This window comes from Cheilinus undulatus, linkage group 9, assembly GCF_018320785.1.
Source record: "Cheilinus undulatus linkage group 9, ASM1832078v1, whole genome shotgun sequence".
Classification (NCBI taxonomy): domain Eukaryota; kingdom Metazoa; phylum Chordata; class Actinopteri; order Labriformes; family Labridae; genus Cheilinus; species Cheilinus undulatus.
The window spans coordinates 35,352,260-35,371,310 of NC_054873.1; the positions used below are offsets into that span (position 1 = coordinate 35,352,260).

Consider the following 19,051-nt stretch of genomic DNA (forward strand, 5'->3'; position numbering starts at 1 on the left):
GAGGGTTGTCCGAGCCATCTTTAACCACCAGGGGGTGCCAAAATGTGTAGTGTGTGACAAAAACATTTTAAAGCATTAAAGCTACAATATGCAACTTTTTCCTCTTAGAATAGTAGTTTTAAAGTGGATCCAACAGAACACTTACTTTCAACAGGGAGAATGGCATCTACTCCAAGTGTAGGGCCTTGGTTGTCTGTAACTTTGGGAGCAGGCTGCAGCTCCTACTGTGAGAAGCAAGTACCATTTTCCATCACTAGTTCACACACCATCCCTGAGCTAAACAGAAGCCAGTTAGTCACCCTGGTCCAGTTTAATATGATGGCTGAGTCTAAGAGACAAAAGACAACAAGACAGATGTTAGATGCCCCCCTCTCATAGATCGTTACTGTAAGATGCCAGTCAGAATTTAAGTGCCGTAATTACCCAGTATAACGTGTTTCAAGTGTTATATATTTTTAAAAATGCTTTATTAATAGAAAAAGTCTGACAGTTACATTCATGAAATAACCACATCACTAACATTAAACAATATTTCATAAATAAAACAGAGAAAAAGGTCAGAAGTCTAATCCAGGGTTAAATTTTGTATAGACCCATTTTTAGAAGTTGATATGCGAACAGGGGCTTGCTCTACCTTTGTTAGCTTTTGTTTTAGGTAGCAAAGGTACCTCTGTAGTCAATGTTAGCCAATGTAGCTATGTCAGCTTTAGCAAACGTGAGCTTGGGCAAACATGAACCCTAACAAAAGTAGGTAAAGCTAATGTAGCCACATAAGTTGTGTAGATAACATAGCTATGTAGCCTATGAAGCTAAAGTTAGTTTGGTAGCTTTGTTTGAATAGATGTCTATGAGCTTTCTAAGCTTAAGTTTCAGCTACATAACCCCATTATCTACATAGTGTACACAGACAGTAGAGCATTTAAAGTAACATTTGCTGCATCAAAATGTTTTAATGGAGGAGAAGCTATAGTTCCTGTAAGCAGAGTGTTTATTTGGCTTTATTAAACGTTTTGGAATCAACTTTTGTAGGATAAATTTGTAACTTTTAGAATCATAACCTTTACTTAAGCCCTTACCCTAACCTGACCAAAAGTTTAATTGGATTTTGTTTTCAAAATTTTTAGCATAGCATGGATTTCTGTTCTGCCAGACGTGGCTTCTCACATTAACGATCTGCAAGAGGGGGCGTCTGAGAGTGAGTGTCTGCAGCCAGACTCCTCGACTCCTCGAGAAGACAACAGGAAATGTGGTAAGGAAAAGATGAAGTAAGAATGACCGAGTAATACGCAAGGCTAGAGTACATATTGGACAGGCTGGTAATCAGCTGGTATAGGTGTCTATTCACTAAAATTCTGAGCCAGTCCCTTTCTGCCATGATTTTTCAATCCAGTCATCCTGCTGCTGTCATGTTTTAAATTTTGTTCACCACTCCTCTGCAGTCAGTTGTTTCAGTAGGACTATTGCTCCCCTCCCCCACCCCAGCCACCTCCAATATATATCATTATCGTCCAGGTCCAGCTTCTTCGTACCACCCTGCATCCCTTCACTGCAACCTCATTTCATCGGTGTCTGGGTCAGAAGTCCTTCCTCACCTCTCTGACTCTTTCCATCACCACCACCAGTGTCTAGACTCCTTAAGGGGGTTATCCTATCCTGCTGTCAGCCTCACTACCCCTTCCTCATTGAAATAACTAAAATTCACAAGTATTTGTATTATTAATGGAACTAACGGGGTGTTGTTTTATACATTCACAAATAATATATTTTGGATTATTATTTCAGATAGTTTTTGGAGTCTAAAGGCATATAATGCCTTTCCTGATATTCTAATATTTTTGAGATGCACCGCTAGCGGACAGAAAGACCAGACAAAAGCATGCCGTTGTGGGCCCATCAGGATGATTTTATTTTTCATTAGCTGTACAGTGTCTCATTTTCAGAGGTGTCAGGACAAAGTTATGGTTTTCAAACAGGTTTCACACCATTTTAAACTGTTCTCTCAAATCTTCAGCTAAAACAAACAAGTGATGTGCAAACTAAAAAAACTTTTACTGCAGTCAAACATCCATCTTCCATTCGTACTCTTGCACAGCATGATAGACTGATAATGACAGCTTACTTTTTTCTTGGTTTACAGAAAATAATTTACGTTATGATACAAAAGAAATTATTTAATCGCTTTGGAAAAAAAAACTGAATTATTTGCCAAGGTTTGGATAGGGAAGGTTCCTTTTTTGTTTTCACAGACAACTTCATTTGCAAATTATTTCAGATGGTACACCAAAACAAGAAGACTTATTTTAAAACTGACATCCTTCAAATAACACTTTTAAAGTCAGTCAGTCAAAGAAAAAAAGGCGTTATTCACCACAGTTCTACCACTTTGTTAGCATATTTTTGAAAAACATGTTGTTCCTTTACAGGTTAAACTCCCCTCACAGTTGGGGTACAGAAGAAGACTTGATTCTCATTTTATATCACTAAACTGAGAGAGCCACAGCGAAATGCAGCAGCAGCTGTAACATGAGCAGAAACATGAGCAGTATCAGAACAGAAATTGGACTGAGGAATCAAATTAGTTTAGTATGCAGTTTTGGCTCATTAGTGGGATTAATGTGTGGAAGCAAAGCATGATGGGAAGAGTACCAGGTACGGCACCAACACAAGAAAACCTCCAGATCCCTTCAAATCAACTCTTCTCAAATTCAGCTGTTAAAAACATTAAAAAGGATCACAAAAGCAAAAAGGATTTAATACATGTATGTACATGCAAACCACCTGCTCATGTTTGTTTTTATTTTTTCAGAGAAACTTTTGACAGTGACAACGATTCATTTTAATAAACATAATGCAATGTTACAGGGTAAATGTGTAAGCTTTAACCTCGACCCTTCTTCCACAAATTTTGGTGACTAAATGTCTTACAGTTACAAATTACTTTTAACCATTTAGCAGATCTTCACATTGGCTTTCAGTCGTTACAGCATGTTTGCAGCTTTTGTCTAAAAGTGTGTCTAAAAATAAGCAAAAAAAATGGGGCCTGGTTTAAAAATACCACGTTTACCCTGTGATTTAAAGAAAAGGAATGTTTGGACTCACCTCTATAGTACAAAGCAACCAAAACAGGCTGATGAGTATTAACAAAGTGACAGGGAGCAATCAGTTTATGTGACGGAAATCAATCACAAAAGAGGAAGAACATTAGCTATGAATGACAAATAATTTCAACCGTGATCAGAGGGAGGGAAAAGGAAACATAACTCTTTTTAACTAGGACAACACTGTAAAACATCTGATCTGCACAGGCTGACTGAGTTTTTCTTAGAGCATGACGGGTGCTGCATCTACCTGAGTCATCAGCTCATCCGGAGAGAAAAATCTTTTTCTACTTTGACTTTCATGTACAAATAAAAAACATGCTAACAAGGTCCATGTGTGAAGAAAGGGAAAATCAAACTCTGGGAAAAATAATACACAGATGATTTGACGGAGCAGGTACCATACACTACGCTTCATTAGGATAAACTACTTTTTGCTATATACACACTTATAAAGGCTTGAATTAGCAAAGTCGCATAGTTGCAAGAAGAGCAAGCAAGAAATCAAAGTGAAATGTGGATAAAGATGTTTTGACGTCTCCCTTTGAAAGAGCAGAAAGGAGAGGAACATCAGCTGCAGAGTATGTGTGGGTGGAGACTGACACAGGAAGTGGCTGTGGGTACAAAACAAGTAGCAAAATACACAATGATTCATTCAGAAGACATTCAAACTGAAAGAAGCATTAAAGAGCAGAGGAGTCTGTTGTTAGCTCACACGATATCTGTCTATGAAAAGGGAGTACACAAGTGTGCAGTGGGATCAAGTGTGTGTGATGCATATTGAAGCATATGAATGAAGAGTTAAAGTATTTACATGCGGCTTCCCTTCTTTGTGCATGGAAATTTTGCAGCCACTTCAAATGAGGCAACTTGGCCGCCATGTGGAACACCAGGTGAAGGCCAAAGACATGGAAATGTTAACTCGTGTATTCTAGCTGTAGTCAGAGTCCGACTCCATGTGTGTTCACCGGTCCATCATGCTGAGGATCATCTCTGGTGTCAGATCTCCATTGGCAGCTGTCGCCGCTGTTTCCTCATTGACAGCCAGCTCAACAGTCTCTACCCCCTCCCCGTCTAGCCCCACCCCTTCCACGGTAAGAGCCACACCCTGCTCCAGGGGATTCCCTGCAGAAGCGTCGCCGTCCTCCTTCTTCACTATGATGTTCTCCACTGCGCCAGTGCTCTCATCCTCCACCTGGATGATGGCAGCTGCACAACACAACAAGGACAATCTTTAATGCTGCATTCAGGTTGTAATAAAAAAGCTAAGACCGTGTGCCTACATGGTAAATTGAGGACAGTCAAAAGTAGTTTGGTTACATGCTACAATTTTTATTCAGTCAGTTTGTGAAAAGGTCAAGACTGCATCTGTAAACTACTGAATGTTAATCTCACTTGATAAATGACAAAGAAAAACCAAAAGTCCCTATTTTCTTTCAAAGTTCCAGGAACCATCAGGCTATCAACAACAACGATTTTGAGTAGTTAGTCGTGTCATAGGCTGAATCTCAAACTCCTCCTTTAAACCCTGAGTCCTTATTGACTTAACTGACTGCACCTGGAAAGTGATTGAGTGCAAGAGGCTGCAAGGGCTTAGAGTGGTAGAAACAGGAATGGGACAGCCCTTTGTTTTTTTTGTTGACAGTCGGCATCTTGCAGAGCTCAAAACAAAGACAAAAACAAGTGTGCCTCACCTACAGACCTATTTTCTCAGTGGATGAAGGCTGTTTAAATATAATCGCGTATACATAGACCTACAGGAAAAATAATCCTTTTTTTGCAATGTCCACCCCCTTTTGTACCTTCCATGTTTTTTTGTTTACAATTTCCCTCCTTTTACATCACTTTTGTAGCATTTACCAGTGGACATCCCCCGAGAATCCCTGCCATACGTCACAATGCAATGAACTATGGGTAATTCCCTCACGCTAAGTCTGCAGAGATGCCAACTAGAGCCTGACTGGTAAGGGATTTTTGGGGCCGATGCCGATACCGAAATTTGGGGCTACAAAAAGCTGATATCCGATATATTGGCCGATAAACGATTTATCAGTCAATATATGAAATAAGAACACTGATATACACAGGATATATACTGTACATGAACATAAATTCTTTTACTTGTATTATCTTTGTTTATTTCACAAAGATGCAACTTAGACGACGTAGTCTTATATTAGATAACGGTGAACATGTGAATTAACAGTGGCATTTATCATTGTTTATTCTCTACTCCTGTGTCTCTACTCCTCTGAGCAGAGATGCAACTGGCCGACTACAACTCCCACAATGCTTTCCATGTCAAACAAATATGGCTGCCCACTGAAGAAAGTTAAAGTACGTGATCGAAAATAGATTAAAAATGGATTAAAAAGACACTTATTATCGGATGTAAGGCTGTGGATTTAATCTCAAAAGACCCCAAAAGCCACCAAAGTTCTGATATTGGTGGTAGCATACGAACGGCAAAATGGTCCGCTTTCAGAGGAAAAAAAGAGTAAGTTTCTATGACCTACGGTTCAGAAGTTATCAACGTTTTTATAAACGGTGTCACGTATTGTTGTATAGGACAACACTGTCCTCAGAGGCTCCGGAAAGTCAGCCAAGTTCCGGGCTCACTAGAAAATGTTAGTGCCCACGACTCACGGTTCAAACATTACCAAGTGATTTATAAAGGGATGTGCCTACCGCACGTATCCATGCTGCGTGAGCTCTAAGGGTTAATATATCGGCTACATATTGGCCGATGTTGATTAATCTGTGATACGCTATAATCAGCACGGGCTCTAATTCCAACTCGTGGAAAGGGTGCATGAAGGGCTCAAAAAGTCAGCGAGAGATCCCTCACGCACTTTATGATTTGGCAGTGGGAAAGCCCTAAGCCCTCAAAACCAGTGAGTGTGTGAGTGTGGACGTTGGGATTGGGCCATATTCTCACCAGCTGTGGTTGTCTTTGCAGCCACTCTGACAGTCTTGCTGGGTGTCGGAGGTTTTGGAGCATTCTTTGGGGGTCTGCCTCGTTTCCTCTTCATGGGTGGCTCATCAGGAGCAGGAACTGGTATGGCAGCTGGGGCCTGGTCCAGTTCCATACCTTCTACCTCATCCTCTTCAGGTAGCAGTGACATATCCTCTTCACCCTCCACTTCCTCTTCCTCATCTGGATCACCTTGATCTCCCTCTGAATACCAGAGAAACAACACAGACGGTCATCAGACAGGCAAAAGTTTAAAAAAAAGGTGACAGCTGCTCTTACTGTGAAATAATCTCAACCCTGGTTAGACCACCTGATCAATGTTTCAAGTCTCCACCTGCACACAATGTTAAATTCTCACCACTGTCATCGTCATCTCTCCTGCTCCTCATCTTCCTCTTTCTTCCCCTCCTTCCCTTCTTTGGAGTCTGAGATCCATTTTCAGCCTCCTCCACCTCCCCACTGCAGTTCTCTGCATGGCGTGCCATGGTGTTCTGTGAGAACATGCAGTTGGATTGTTAATAAAGGGTTTTATAACTTAGTTCATTAGTCTATGTTAAAGATATGAGTTCACCAAATTAAAAGAAGGTATTTATACCCTGCGAGTGAAGGTCTTGCTACACTTGGGGCAGACGAATGCGGTGGGAACAAAGTTGGGATCATGGTAGCGCTTGAAGTGCATGTCAAGCAGCTGCTTCTGTCTGAAGGTCTTTTCACACTGACTGCAGGCGTATGGTTTCTCTCCAGTGTGAGTGCGACGATGCATCACCATATGGCGCTCCTAAACACAAGATAAAATGAAGCAATATTAATAGTAAAGACTTTGAGCTAGTTCTTAATTCATCCATGTAAATCCTATTGATTTCAATGTACATGTCTTTAATAACAGTGGTACTGGCCTGCTAGACCTACAATATCATATTAAATTATTTATTTGCAACTAGCAATTGGAAAATGCAGGAATTATTGAAATATATTACTTTATATTACCTACCCAGAGTCTGTACCCCCCTGGTTTCTGCATGTTGTACTACCATCACAGACAAGTCATGGGAATACTCCATCCAGGTCTTAAGTTCTTTGATTTCCTGTAGCTGCATCATCACCAGCTCAAGCCAGTTGAACGTCTGTTTTAGATCAACTAATGCTACCAACTGGAGTCTCAAATCTTCAGCTTCCTCAGATCAGACCAGCTGAAGACAGCCCAGAGCCATCTCTGCATACATCTGTTGGTTCCTCATAAATTCATACATTCATCTCCTTATCCCTTCACCCCACAACTCTTACCTTTGTCTCCTCATCCCTAAACCTTTACCTTCATCCCATTCATCCCTTGACCCTTACTCTAATCCCTTCATCCCTCCATTTCTCAACCATTGCAATTATCTCAACATTAAACTATTCAAATTATTTTCTGACAGGTGTGGTCTTAGTTAAGTTTAGTAAGGATTGTTCATTGTAACAAGTTAGTGCATCCATAGTTGCCTGTCTGACTACATATATACTGATGGTGTTGATAGAAGAGAGGCTTTACGCTCTGTTTGACTGGAAGCTCCCTGGATCATCCAGATGATTCAGAAAAAACCCTGCACTTGGCTGTACAATGTGCATCTGTCTCTTATTTTTGCCTCTACAAAAACCAACATATTGCTTAAAATAATTTTTCATACCTGGCGACAGCAGTAGTCACACATGTCACATTTGAACCTCTTCTCATTCTTGTGAGACTTCTGATGTTGGATCAGAGCGTAGCGCTCATGAAAAACGGCATCACAGTAGCGACACTTCTTCCCAGTCTCTATAAACGAGTGCTGCTTTCGTAGATGCACTCCTGCAGGGTAAAAAGCATCAGTGAAATTAAAATATCATGAAAAAAAAAACACTACCTCAATTGAGTTGCAAATTAACACTATTTATGTGTAAGTATTTGTTACCTAAGTCACTCTTGCGTGCAATAACGGTGTCACAGTGAGGACAGTGAAATTTGGCCACATTCTCAGTGTGTTTCTGCAGGATGTGCATCTTCATGGTTCCACTCTGCGTGAAGCGAGCATGGCAGATGTAGCACTCATAAGGTTTTTCTCCTAAAAAGAGGACAGCGGATAAACAGATGTATCAGTATCATCAGAGATTGACACTCATGTTGTAAAATATAGGCATAAAATTTTAAAGATAACTTAAACATTAACTTAACACAGACTTCCTTACCAATGATTTTCACTTCTGTAAATAGTAAGATATTGATCTAGGTAGATAGATTCTTATTCCTTAAATTTAAAACTTTAGTTATTGTAATCATGTGGATTATTTATTCTTTTATCTCCTGGAACCTTCTTAAATTTAATCCATCAATTTGTTGGATTTGATAACAAAGCATATCAACTGATTTATAGCACTTTTGTTCGACTTTACCTGAATGTGTCCTCATGTGTCTTTTTAGTTTGTACGTGTCTCTGCTGGCATAGCTACAAAGGCTGCACTGGAATGGACGCTCGCCGGTGTGCGAACGAATGTGACGCTTCAGTTTGCTCACCTGCAAAATATCCACACACACAGTCGTACATTAGTTCACTGCAGCACAATCTGTATCTGAAACCCATCTTACTTTGATGATGCTCACTATGCAACTGAAACCCAATTAAAAGTCTTACCTCCACACTGGCATAGTCACACATAGAGCATTTGAAAGGTTTCTCATGTGTGTGTTTGTAACGACGATGACGAACCAGCTCTCCACTCGTTACAAAAGCCATGTCACAGTCTGTGCACTTGTGTGGACGAGTTCCTGAGGAGGGAATAAAAAACAGTGAAAGTTAATCTTTTGTTATTGTCTGGTTGAAGTCTAAAAGCGATGTAAAGATGTAGATAAATGTAAGTCTGTACCAGTATGTGTGTTGAGATGGTTTCTCAGCAGAGTGACCGTCCTAAAGGCTCTTCCACACAGGTGACACTTGTGAGGCCTCTCGTCTGTGTGGCTCTTCATGTGTCTGTCCAGATTGGAGCGCCGAGGACAGGTGTAGCTGCACAGCTCACACTGGAATGTCTTCTTCACACCTGAAATACAACAGTAACACATCCAGACCTTATTTTCAATTATATGGTCTAATATATTTGGAGAACAGAATTTCATTTAAGTAAGAGTAAAGACTTAAACCATCCTGACACAACTCCACTGAGAGAAGATCAAAACACAATTTATGACAAATAACCATCTAGACAGACCAAATGACAACTTTGAATGGGTACTCTAAGTAACTCAATTAGTTGCTGATATTATTTATCAAATCACATCTAGTGAAGTCTGACAGAATGTGTTAAATGTTGTCTGCATCAACCTAGAGTTCTATTCATTACCATATCAGTCTGTACTCAGCATCATAGCAGTGACGTCACTTCATCCCATCCAAATCATGCTCAATTTTTACATGGAAGCAGTTCAGTTTATTTTTCTATCTAATTTATATAAAATGTTACATAGAAACAATCATTAACAGTGTCCAATACATGTCATATTTTTTCAAAAAAGCAATGCAAATCAAACTTTTCTTAAAGTATTATTCTGCCTGGTGCACTTCATCCTTGTCTCACCTTTCTTTTTGATCTTGGTAGGTTTGGGTGGCTTCATGTTGCCTACCACTTTCTCAGCGTTGACCTCAGACAGAAGGCCCTCCTGCTGCTCCTCTTCAAAGTCATACACGCTGACATCCATGTCTTTGTCTCCTTCAGCATATCGCAGACGACTCTTCTTACCCTAGACACATGGAGCAAGTCATCAGACCTCAAAATCAGTTGACTACAGAGATCTATTAACATATTTTAAGGCTCTCAGGGGTCTTGAAAGTTAACAGTGATCTGACCTTTTTGGTCTTCTTGACAGGTCCAGTTGGGGGTTGATAGTCTGGGTCTTTTGCCCAGGCAGGGTCTTCTGCTGGAGGCTGAATGGGCTCATCCTCTCCTTCCAGCAGCTGGCTTCCCACATCCTCATCTTCCTCCTCTTCAGGGTGAGCAACCCCTCCCTCCTCCTCCTGCTCTACTGTCTCCACCTCCCCATTAGCACCAACCTTTACCACCTAAAATCAATCAAATCAAATGTTATCAAATGTTTAGTAAGTTCATCATTATGTCAGGCTTATTCTGAAATGTTGTTCATGAGTTAACGCTCTCTCAGTCAATCTGTCTGTATACCTGGAAGCCCTCAGGCAGTGGCAAGGTGTGGCAGATGACCGGGTCTCCATCCTTTGGCATAGCAGTGGTGTCTACAAAAGTGCCTTGCTGCAAAGCCTCCACAGTAGTGGCAGAAACAGGAACCTGGACTAGCTGGAGCTCACCCAGACCCAGAGCTGCCTGCTCCTCCATGTTGACCACCTGAGGACAGAGACCTGAGGTTTAGCAAAAGTCCTGTGGAAAACTTAAGGCCATAACTGAAATAAACCTATCTCCAAGATGCAGAAGTCATAAGAATTCACCTGTAGTGTGATGATTTGAGTCTGGTCTACTGTCGTTACAGTTGCTTGGTGAGCAGCACCTGCTACCCCTCCAACAACACCTACTGTTGATCCACCCACTGCAGCATCTATCGCCTGCAAATTAACTCAGTTTTAATGGACTGTTACAATGAAGTATAACAGCATACAAGCATAACGTGTCTTATTTCTAAAAGTTTTAAAGGCAAATTCTAAGCAACAACCACAACACGAGTCAGAAAGCTTTGAATGGTGAGCTTACCTCTGTTTTCATCTGTAACAAGGTGGGATCCAGTGAGTCCATAACCATCATTTCAACCCCTGCTCCCCCTTCCACACTGACCCCCACCCCTGCTTCTATCAGCTGCTGCTGGGCCTGGCTGGCTGCTACCAATCCATCTCCATGTCCTGAAAAAGCATCAATACTGAAAGTCAAATATTTGACCATCTACTCCACAAACACACACTAGCCTACCACATTAAACAAATAACTGTGTTCTTTATTTACATATTGACTGATTAGTAATAACCTTGTTCGAGGACAACTCCAGCTTGTCCCTCTACTACGCCTCCTGCCTCTGCTGCCTGCTGGAGGAGGTCAGCCACCATTGCATCTTGGCTGTGGACGGTCTGGATGGAGGGAAAGTCTTTGGCGGGGACCTCCACCACCCCTACACCCTCTGTTGGCCCTCCGTCCATACTGGGAAGGAACTGAAATTTCATGTGAGGGGAAAAGACATTATCTAGCAGTGGTGACGTTAGCCTCAGCCTTCTCAGGAAGCAGGTTGTTTTGTGACTGACCACATTTTACCCGCAAGTCTTTACAGAACTACTAGCTGGTGTGTGTGACTTGTTGCGATCCAGAAAAGGCTTAAACGAATAGACCCCTACCTACCCTCCTTACTTAAATGCAGCTATAAATGCTGTACTGTCACCTGGAAAAGCACTGGTGCCTCACTATCCAAAGCCAAAATAACTTGAAGTTGTGTGATAATTCTTCAATCAAAACTAAGGGAAATGTAAGTTTACATTTAAAAAAAAATCTACCAGCCAAAAACAAGCCCACCCACAATTAATTCCACAGAAGCTTAGCATGTCATACCTCAAAGCAACAGCAATAACCCTGCTCAACTGTGAATGAAAAATCATAATATAAGACAGTGACTCAGTTACTTTGACCAGTTTCACAGCAATTTAAAATCTACCAGACTTTGTTTACTACAATACTGGGGTTTAAGGGTTCCCACTATTTTTGGGGTAATTTTCAAGGACTTTTCCAGGACATTTCAGTGACAATGAGGGCCCCAGGTTAAACCATGTACTCTTGCATGCATATAAATGATGGTGAATTGGTAGATGGTGAATAGCACAAATAATAATAATTTTATAGTGGTTTGGACATCCAAGATGCATAGAAACCCTGACACACTGTGCACACAACAATCTGAATTGTTCAACATGTTTTTTTTGGGAAATAACTTTCATGTTAAGCACCATAAAAAACCTGCACACTTTCCATCACACTTAAATTTAATTAAAAGTCTGAAAATAAACACACACACACACAAAAAACTCTGTATGAGTTCATGTGATATAACAGTAAACTGCACATGATGCTTTAAATCTCAGTATTTTTTACTAGTTCCCGTGTTTATCAAAATTTCTTCTCTCAAATAGTTTAACTCTGAACTGCTGGTTTCTGACCCAATCGCTATATATATATATATATATATATATATATATATATATATATATATATATATATATATATATACACACACACATATATATGTGTGTGTGTGTTTGCAAATGAATCTGACGAAAATTTGACATACTAAAGCAATCCACTGTTTAAAACAGTTGCCACTTAACTCTACTACTGTTACCTGAAACAGCAGTGAGAAATGTGCTGCTATCATGATTTCTGTAGACTGGGCTGCAGTCTGCATGGTTCTGTTTGCTGCTGAAAGCCCTGAGCTTTGCTGACTCAGATGTCTGCTATCTCACTGTCCCTGTCAAGCTGAGAGAGGGAAGAAGGACTTGTTACACATTTCTAAATACAAAGAAAATGACTGTTACAACCTACATACACTATATTGCCAAAAGTATTCACTCGCCCATCCAAATAATTGAAATCAGGTGTTCCAATCACTTCCATGGCCACAGGTGTATAAAATCAAGCACCTAGGCATGCAAACTGTTTCTACAAACATTTGTGAAAGAATGGGTCGCTCTCAGGAGCTCAGTGAATTCCAGCGTGGTACTGTGATAGGATGCCACCTGTGCAACAAGTCCAGTCATGAAATTTCCTTGCTCCTAAATATTCCACAGTCAACTGTCAGTGGTATTAGAACAAAGTGGAAGCGATTGGGAATGACGGCAACTCAGCCACGAAGTGGTAGGCCACGTAAAATGACGGAGTGGGGTCAGCGGATGCTGAGGAGCATAGTGCTCAGATGTTGCCAACTTTCTGCCGAGTCAATCGCTACAGACCTCCAAACTTCATGTGGCCCTCAGATTAGCTCAAAAACAGTGCTTAGAGAGCTTCATGGAATGGGTTTCCATGGCCGAGCAGTTGCATCCAAGCCATACATCACCAAGTGCAATGCAAAGTGTTGGATGCAGTGGTGTAAAGCACTCTGCTACTGAACTCTAGAGCAGAGAAGACACGTTCTGACCTCAACCCGATAGAACACCTTTGGGATGAATTAGAGTGGAGACTGAGAGCCAGGCTTTTTCGTCTAACATCAGTGTGTGACCTCACAAATGCGCTTCTGGAAGAATGGTCAAAAATTCCCATAAACACACTCTGAAACCTCGTGGAAAGTCTTCCCAGAATAGTTGAAGCTGTTATAGCTGCAAAGGGTGGACCAATGACATATCAAACCCTATAGCTTAAGAATGGGATGTCACTTAAGTTCATATGTGAGTCAAGCTGGTGAGCGAATACTTTTGGCAATATAGCGTATCTCTGATTAGATCAACTGTGCTGGTCAAAACATGTCTGCTCACCCAAAGCTGCAGGCTGCTACCTGACAATCAACCTAGAGGAGGGGAGGGGGAACAAATAATCTTAGACTGTGTTCACATGTGCGCTGCAATTTTCAGGCAGGCTGCCCCTGAAATCTTCCTCAGTGAGTTACTCACACATACTCCTCAAAAAAGGGAGACCATCGCTGCCAAGGGGTGGATAGGTTCTCAGGAGGCAGAACATGACATTTTAAGAATAACACAGAATTGATAGAAGGAGCAAAAAAGTGCAAAGTTAAAACAAATTTCCCTTTACATCAGTGGTATGTGGAGCACAACATATTCACTTGACATGCTGTATTCATACACAAACCTTAATTCCCACAGATTCAGTATCTCTGGCTGCATTCTTATGTGGATAGCCCTGACTTAAGACTTTACACAGATAATTTATCACAGGACTGGCAGGAAAATAAAGTACAGCTGGGGTGTTGGCAGTCTCTCCTTCCAAATCTTTTAGTTTACCTGCCCTATATTAAGGGTGAATGTCCCCAGCTATACATAAAGGAACCATTTACTTACCTATATACAGTGCTTAACAAATTTATTAGACCACCTGTCATATTCATCTCAAAGACCATCCAGCATCATGAAGTGCTTTAATGCAGACTCTTTCATTTTCAGTGAGCTCTCCACGTTTCACCATTTTGAACAGGAATAAGGAATTTCAAACTGAATTCACCTTTTAATACCCAAATTTGAGCCAGCTCACTGGGCTTCTCTGAGAAGTCAGAAATTAATCAAGCATAACATTCAACCACCAATACTAATTTTTCTCTTCAGGAATGCAAGTAAATAACTATAATCTGACATATTAATCAAGAAATATTAATGTGCTTTACTATTTTTTTTGGTAAATCAGTAAATTTGAAAATTCATGGACAACAATAATTATTATATTTTAGCATTAAAAATATCATTTGGGTTAAAGAGCTTCTACATATTGGTGTATTAACCATTGCAGAAACATAAAAATGATTTTGGTAACTACCAATGCTGTTAATTTAGGGCAGCTGTGGCATAAACCTAACTTTGGGTGGTGGTCTAATAAATTTGTTAAGCACTGTATATATTTTTCTTATAATAAATTCTAAAATGTCTTTAATGTAAGAAAAAACTTCAAAATGAGGCTAAAACAACGTCTCACTGTCAAATACATATATTGTTTATTTTGTAAGTGATTACATGTGATTTGCTTAGGATGTTTCATTTGGTCTTCTTACAAGTAAACCAACTGAACTTATTTGAAAGACAAAGGACTGACACCAATTATATACAAGCAGTTATTCCTCAGAGAAAAACATGCTTTTGGAAAACCAGAGGAGTACGGTAATGAAATTTTCAGGCACCCCTACTCATGACTGGCTTGATCACATTTATCCCACACAGCAGCGTGCGCAGTTGACTTTTTTGTTGCATAGGACAGCAGAATTGTTTACCACCATCCACTTCTTTAAGCCATCACATTTGGGAGAATCTAATAAGAACTCATTTTAGATTCTGTTTTCTGGCATGTCAGGAAACTTACTTTATCCTTTGTGTGTTTACCTTTTTGAGGGTGAAGCCGGGGTAGCGTGTAGATTTGAGCCCCTTGGGTGTTGGCGGTGCTCCAAATTATTTTGAGGGGTGGGGGAGGGTTTAAAGATAATAATAAACATGATGGATTTTTAGGGCAATATTTTAAGAATCAGTTTTTGCAGAATTGGATTACAAAAAAAGAAGTTTGAGTCAGTAGTAAAGTGAGGGTTGGTAACAGCATATTGCTTCAAAGATTGTATGTGTATCGGGATTCTACCAGGGGATGATTTCAGTTTGAATGATAGCAAGAGATAAAGACGTTTTCAAATAAAGAAAAAGACTGATGTAAACAGAGGAAGCAAGAAGGAAGGCTTGCTGGCCTTAACTGTGAGATTCATTCATGATTAACTATGCTGGGAAAAAGAGCAAGCATTTAAATAAGTGGAGAACTTCATAAGATAATTAAAAACTAACTTGAAATTCACCATTTTATAAGATCAGTTATAACTATCGGTTCTCAGTTTTACAGATCCACATTGATCACAAACATTGCAGTCCATAATTCTAAACTCTGAAAATCTACTAACTTGTAAAACTGCTGAAAATGACATTAGGAAGAAAAGCTTTAAGCAGTGAGCCTTCTCCACCTACAGATCAAAGCCTGAGACCAAAATGCATCAGCTTACAGGTGTGTAAGTTTATAGGTGTCTGATGTCCACAGCCAGATTCTCTTGGAATTTTATGACAGTCTGCCAGTCAGTCAACTAAGGGTGGGGAAAATACTTCGGGTGCTTCCAAACGAAAAATTCAGCTATCTGCGTGAAAATATATAACTCACCTAGGTAAATTAAGTTTGGGAAATTATTCTGAGTTTTGTGCAAGTTTGAAAAAGGCTGTAGTCCCATTATCTTTATTATGCTCACCTCAAGTTATTTATACAGGGAAATTCTCTCATCTAAAACTCTGGACAAAACACTACTGCCCAAAATCAACCAATTAAGTATAACCAAAGTGATTTAAAAAGCCCCCGCAGAATATTATTATTGTGATGAGGGACAACATAAATTATCAATTAATTTAGTCAATTATTTCAGTAATGATTAATTGTTTGGTTATAAAACACAATATGCCAAAATAAACTGATGGGATAAAATTAAAACGGTTTTAAAAACTCGCCTGTAAATTATTAACATGGAGTAGGGAAACAACATAAATTAAAAAAGGGGTGCACAGTATTATTGGTCAGATATCAGCAGATATTAGCCTGAAAGGACAATTATTGGTAGCTATCAACTTTTTTTCCCATGTTTACTATTTGTAGTGAATATAAGCATATATTGACCATAAATATTAGAGTATTTCTCTTTGTTTATTTTATTTCTTTATACTTTAAAGTACATTTTAAGGACTGAAGTTAATTTCTCTGGTCATCCTTAGACTCTAAAGTTTGTTTACTGAAATATATTTTCAAATGTCTGTATCAGCTAAGATAAATACATATATCGGCATGTTGGATATTGATTTTAAAAAATCCAATATCATTTGTCCCTGAAATTAACTGAATCATCAATTAATTTGCTAATTTATTGTTTGTTTTGTTGAAGATTTTTTTGAAAGCACAAAACAAATCCCATCCCATCAAGAACTATCAAACCACAAAGATACTTGTTTAGTCTAATAAACTACAAATACAGGCAACAACTTCTCACATTTGACTTGCCAAAACCAGAACCTTGTCTTATTCTTTAACTTGATATGAAATATTTATCAAAATAAGTCCTAAATAAATACTCTGCAAATCTTTCAAGGATTAATATGATCAAAAGGAAACTTGATAAAACAGTGAAAACCTTTTTGATACAATCAAAGATTTTCCCTTGCTAAAGTGGAAGATGGTTTTCAATTTAAGCACCAAATCAGATCGTCTCTACTTCATGAACTGTCTCTAATAAACTCATCTCATTCAAAACCCATGGAGCTCCAACCTGGTCTCAGGGATCTTCATGTCATCAGTTTGGTTCTAGTTCACCTGTTTATTTAATAATTGTCACTACGCGTTAACAGATTTGTGGTTATCTCAGTATCGGCGCGGAACATGTTTGTTTGTTCACTTGAGTTTATGTTGCTAAACGTCTGGGAGTCAGAGAGGCTCCAATAAAGGCCTTCATATCTCCTCTTAATTTAAATACAATAAAATTACCACAACATGGCAATGATACTGAGCAACCAGACTGGCAGCTGTTGCCTCCTTGCACAGCAGTTATACAGCGGTATTTTTGTAGCTCTCCAAGCCGAATCGTAGAGGGAGCTCTCTGCTATAATATATATCTGTGGCTATGATGCTCTAGGTGGGCTTAGAATAAGAGACAAGCGGGCGAAGGGTGCAACAACAGCTGCTTACACCGACCACGGCACGATGACAGAAAAAGAAGGAAAACGACATACACCTAAAAGGAAGATGGCTGATTTTTGGGATAACACGAACCGTGTATTTGGCGTTAGTGAATATATGGCTACCTTGATTATCGAGGATCGTTTCGCTCTGAATGCCTCGTCACTCTTTCTGCGCTGGCCTTATCGTCAGTATTCCAGTGTATGCATTGCTACCTGAGCTGACTTTAATATCGTCGAAATAAATACGAAAACTGTGCATGTATCTGAATAGCATCGCACAACAAGGATTATTCTGCTGATAACTGCGGACTCAATCTCTCAGAAGTAATGTGACTAAGGGTATTGGGTGGGGAAGGGCCTTTAGTATGAGCTATCCTAGCTATCGTTAGATGCTAATGCTAGCCTGCATTATTTGTCTTTAACGATAATATCACGTCATGCAACACTACAAAACTCGAATTTTCCTTCACAATTAAAGGTCACATGCTGGATACTTTATATATTCATAGCCTAGTAGTAATATTTTGTTTGTATATGGGTGTTTGTCTGTGGGACTTTAGTCCTGTATTCAAGCACACAAGCTAGCAATAACTTAAACCCGCCAGTTTCCATGTCGTCAAGGCTGTAAAGACGGGAAACAAAGAAGCGAGAAAATGGACGCCTTGGCCTAAACTCTACCACCAAACCGTTGAAGTATTACAAACTTATCCTCGACAATGTTTTCAGGAAATCGCTTAAAATACAGCGGGCCGTGTAAACATTTGGTAAAAGTTCGGTTTTTAAACGTATTTTGACGGGGTTTTCGATAACGATAGAGGGAGACAAACACCCTCCGACGAGTTGCCCGGACCCAGAGCCCCATCGTGACACCTAGAGGCCGATTAAAGATCCTGCAAACTCCCCCCTTTACAGAAAAGTAGTGATACTTTACCTCTTTTTGGTGTGTTTCTCCTCCTGTTTAACTTGGCCGAACCCAGAGAGTCTGTGCTACAAAGTTAAATTAGCTGCCAAGAAAAGCGGGCTTCTTCGCAGTTTGTTTTAATCCTCTCCCGCTTTAGCAGAGTAGCCTCTGCCACAAAATGGCAGTTAGGAGCTCAGTGCGCCTGTGCGGCCGCTGGGGGGTGGTGTCGAAGCTGCTGCAAACACCCTGATTGGCCAGGAGGGGCGCCCCGTTGGAATACATTGAAGCCCATTTATCACAATGTTAGGAATAGGGCCGCTTTGAGGGCCCTCGGAAATCGGATTTTTATTACAGGAAAAATAAACGAAACTTGTCAATGTCTTCTAAAAACGAAAGGATACGAATAAAAATAGCAAGATTTTTTATTTCAAATAAAACGAATCAAAAGTTTGAGTGTGTAATCTTGTTATTGCCTTAAATAACTGTTGTGCTTAAGGCACGTCCTAGAAACCTTTACTGATTTTGTGATATTATGAATGCAAACAACAGATGTTGTGAAACTAAATCCCATATTAATCACCAATCACCACACTTTGAAATTGTCATAACCTTTACAGTCTATGATCATCAAGCTATTCTTTTCTTGTAATTCCTAATTCGCATGTACCCTGAATGC

At 39.8% G+C, this 19,051-nt stretch overlaps 1 protein-coding gene across 4 annotated transcripts; it reads right to left on the minus strand.

The window, feature by feature from the left end:
- Nucleotides 1-1,882: 1,882 nt before the first annotated feature.
- On the minus strand, nt 1,883-18,605 carry ctcf (CCCTC-binding factor (zinc finger protein)). 4 transcript variants are annotated; one of them, XM_041795100.1, is made up of 18 exons: nt 18,406-18,605; nt 13,545-13,564; nt 12,419-12,552; nt 11,063-11,243; nt 10,795-10,940; nt 10,536-10,649; nt 10,255-10,434; nt 9,927-10,139; nt 9,658-9,820; nt 8,953-9,123; nt 8,721-8,854; nt 8,482-8,602; nt 8,004-8,153; nt 7,740-7,900; nt 6,668-6,850; nt 6,431-6,563; nt 6,037-6,276; nt 1,883-4,307 (listed from the first exon to the last, which is right to left on the minus strand). In XM_041795100.1, the coding sequence occupies exons 3-18, from the start codon at nt 12,479-12,481 to the stop codon at nt 4,063-4,065; spliced, it is 2,598 nt and encodes an 865-aa protein (XP_041651034.1). In that variant the 5' UTR covers nt 12,482-12,552; nt 13,545-13,564; nt 18,406-18,605; the 3' UTR covers nt 1,883-4,062. The 4 variants fall into 4 exon arrangements, with proteins under 4 accessions (XP_041651034.1, XP_041651033.1, XP_041651032.1 ...); XM_041795099.1 differs by having other exon boundaries at nt 13,545-13,576; XM_041795098.1 differs by lacking the exon at nt 18,406-18,605 and adding an exon at nt 13,680-14,198 and having other exon boundaries at nt 13,545-13,576.
- Nucleotides 18,606-19,051: the final 446 nt, after the last annotated feature.

Bases quoted from the DNA above. Each gene is read 5' to 3' on its own strand.
- ctcf (XM_041795100.1), bottom strand. From the start codon at position 12,481: ATGCAGACTGCAGCCCAGTCTACAGAAATCATGATAGCAGCACATTTC. The intron at 9,821-9,926 runs GTCAGATCACTG...CCATGTGTCTAG, and splicing joins CTGTCAAGAAGACCAAAAAG to GGTAAGAAGAGTCGTCTGCG. The intron at 6,851-7,739 runs GTATGAAAAATT...TCTTGTGTTTAG, and splicing joins GTGACTACTGCTGTCGCCAG to GAGCGCCATATGGTGATGCA.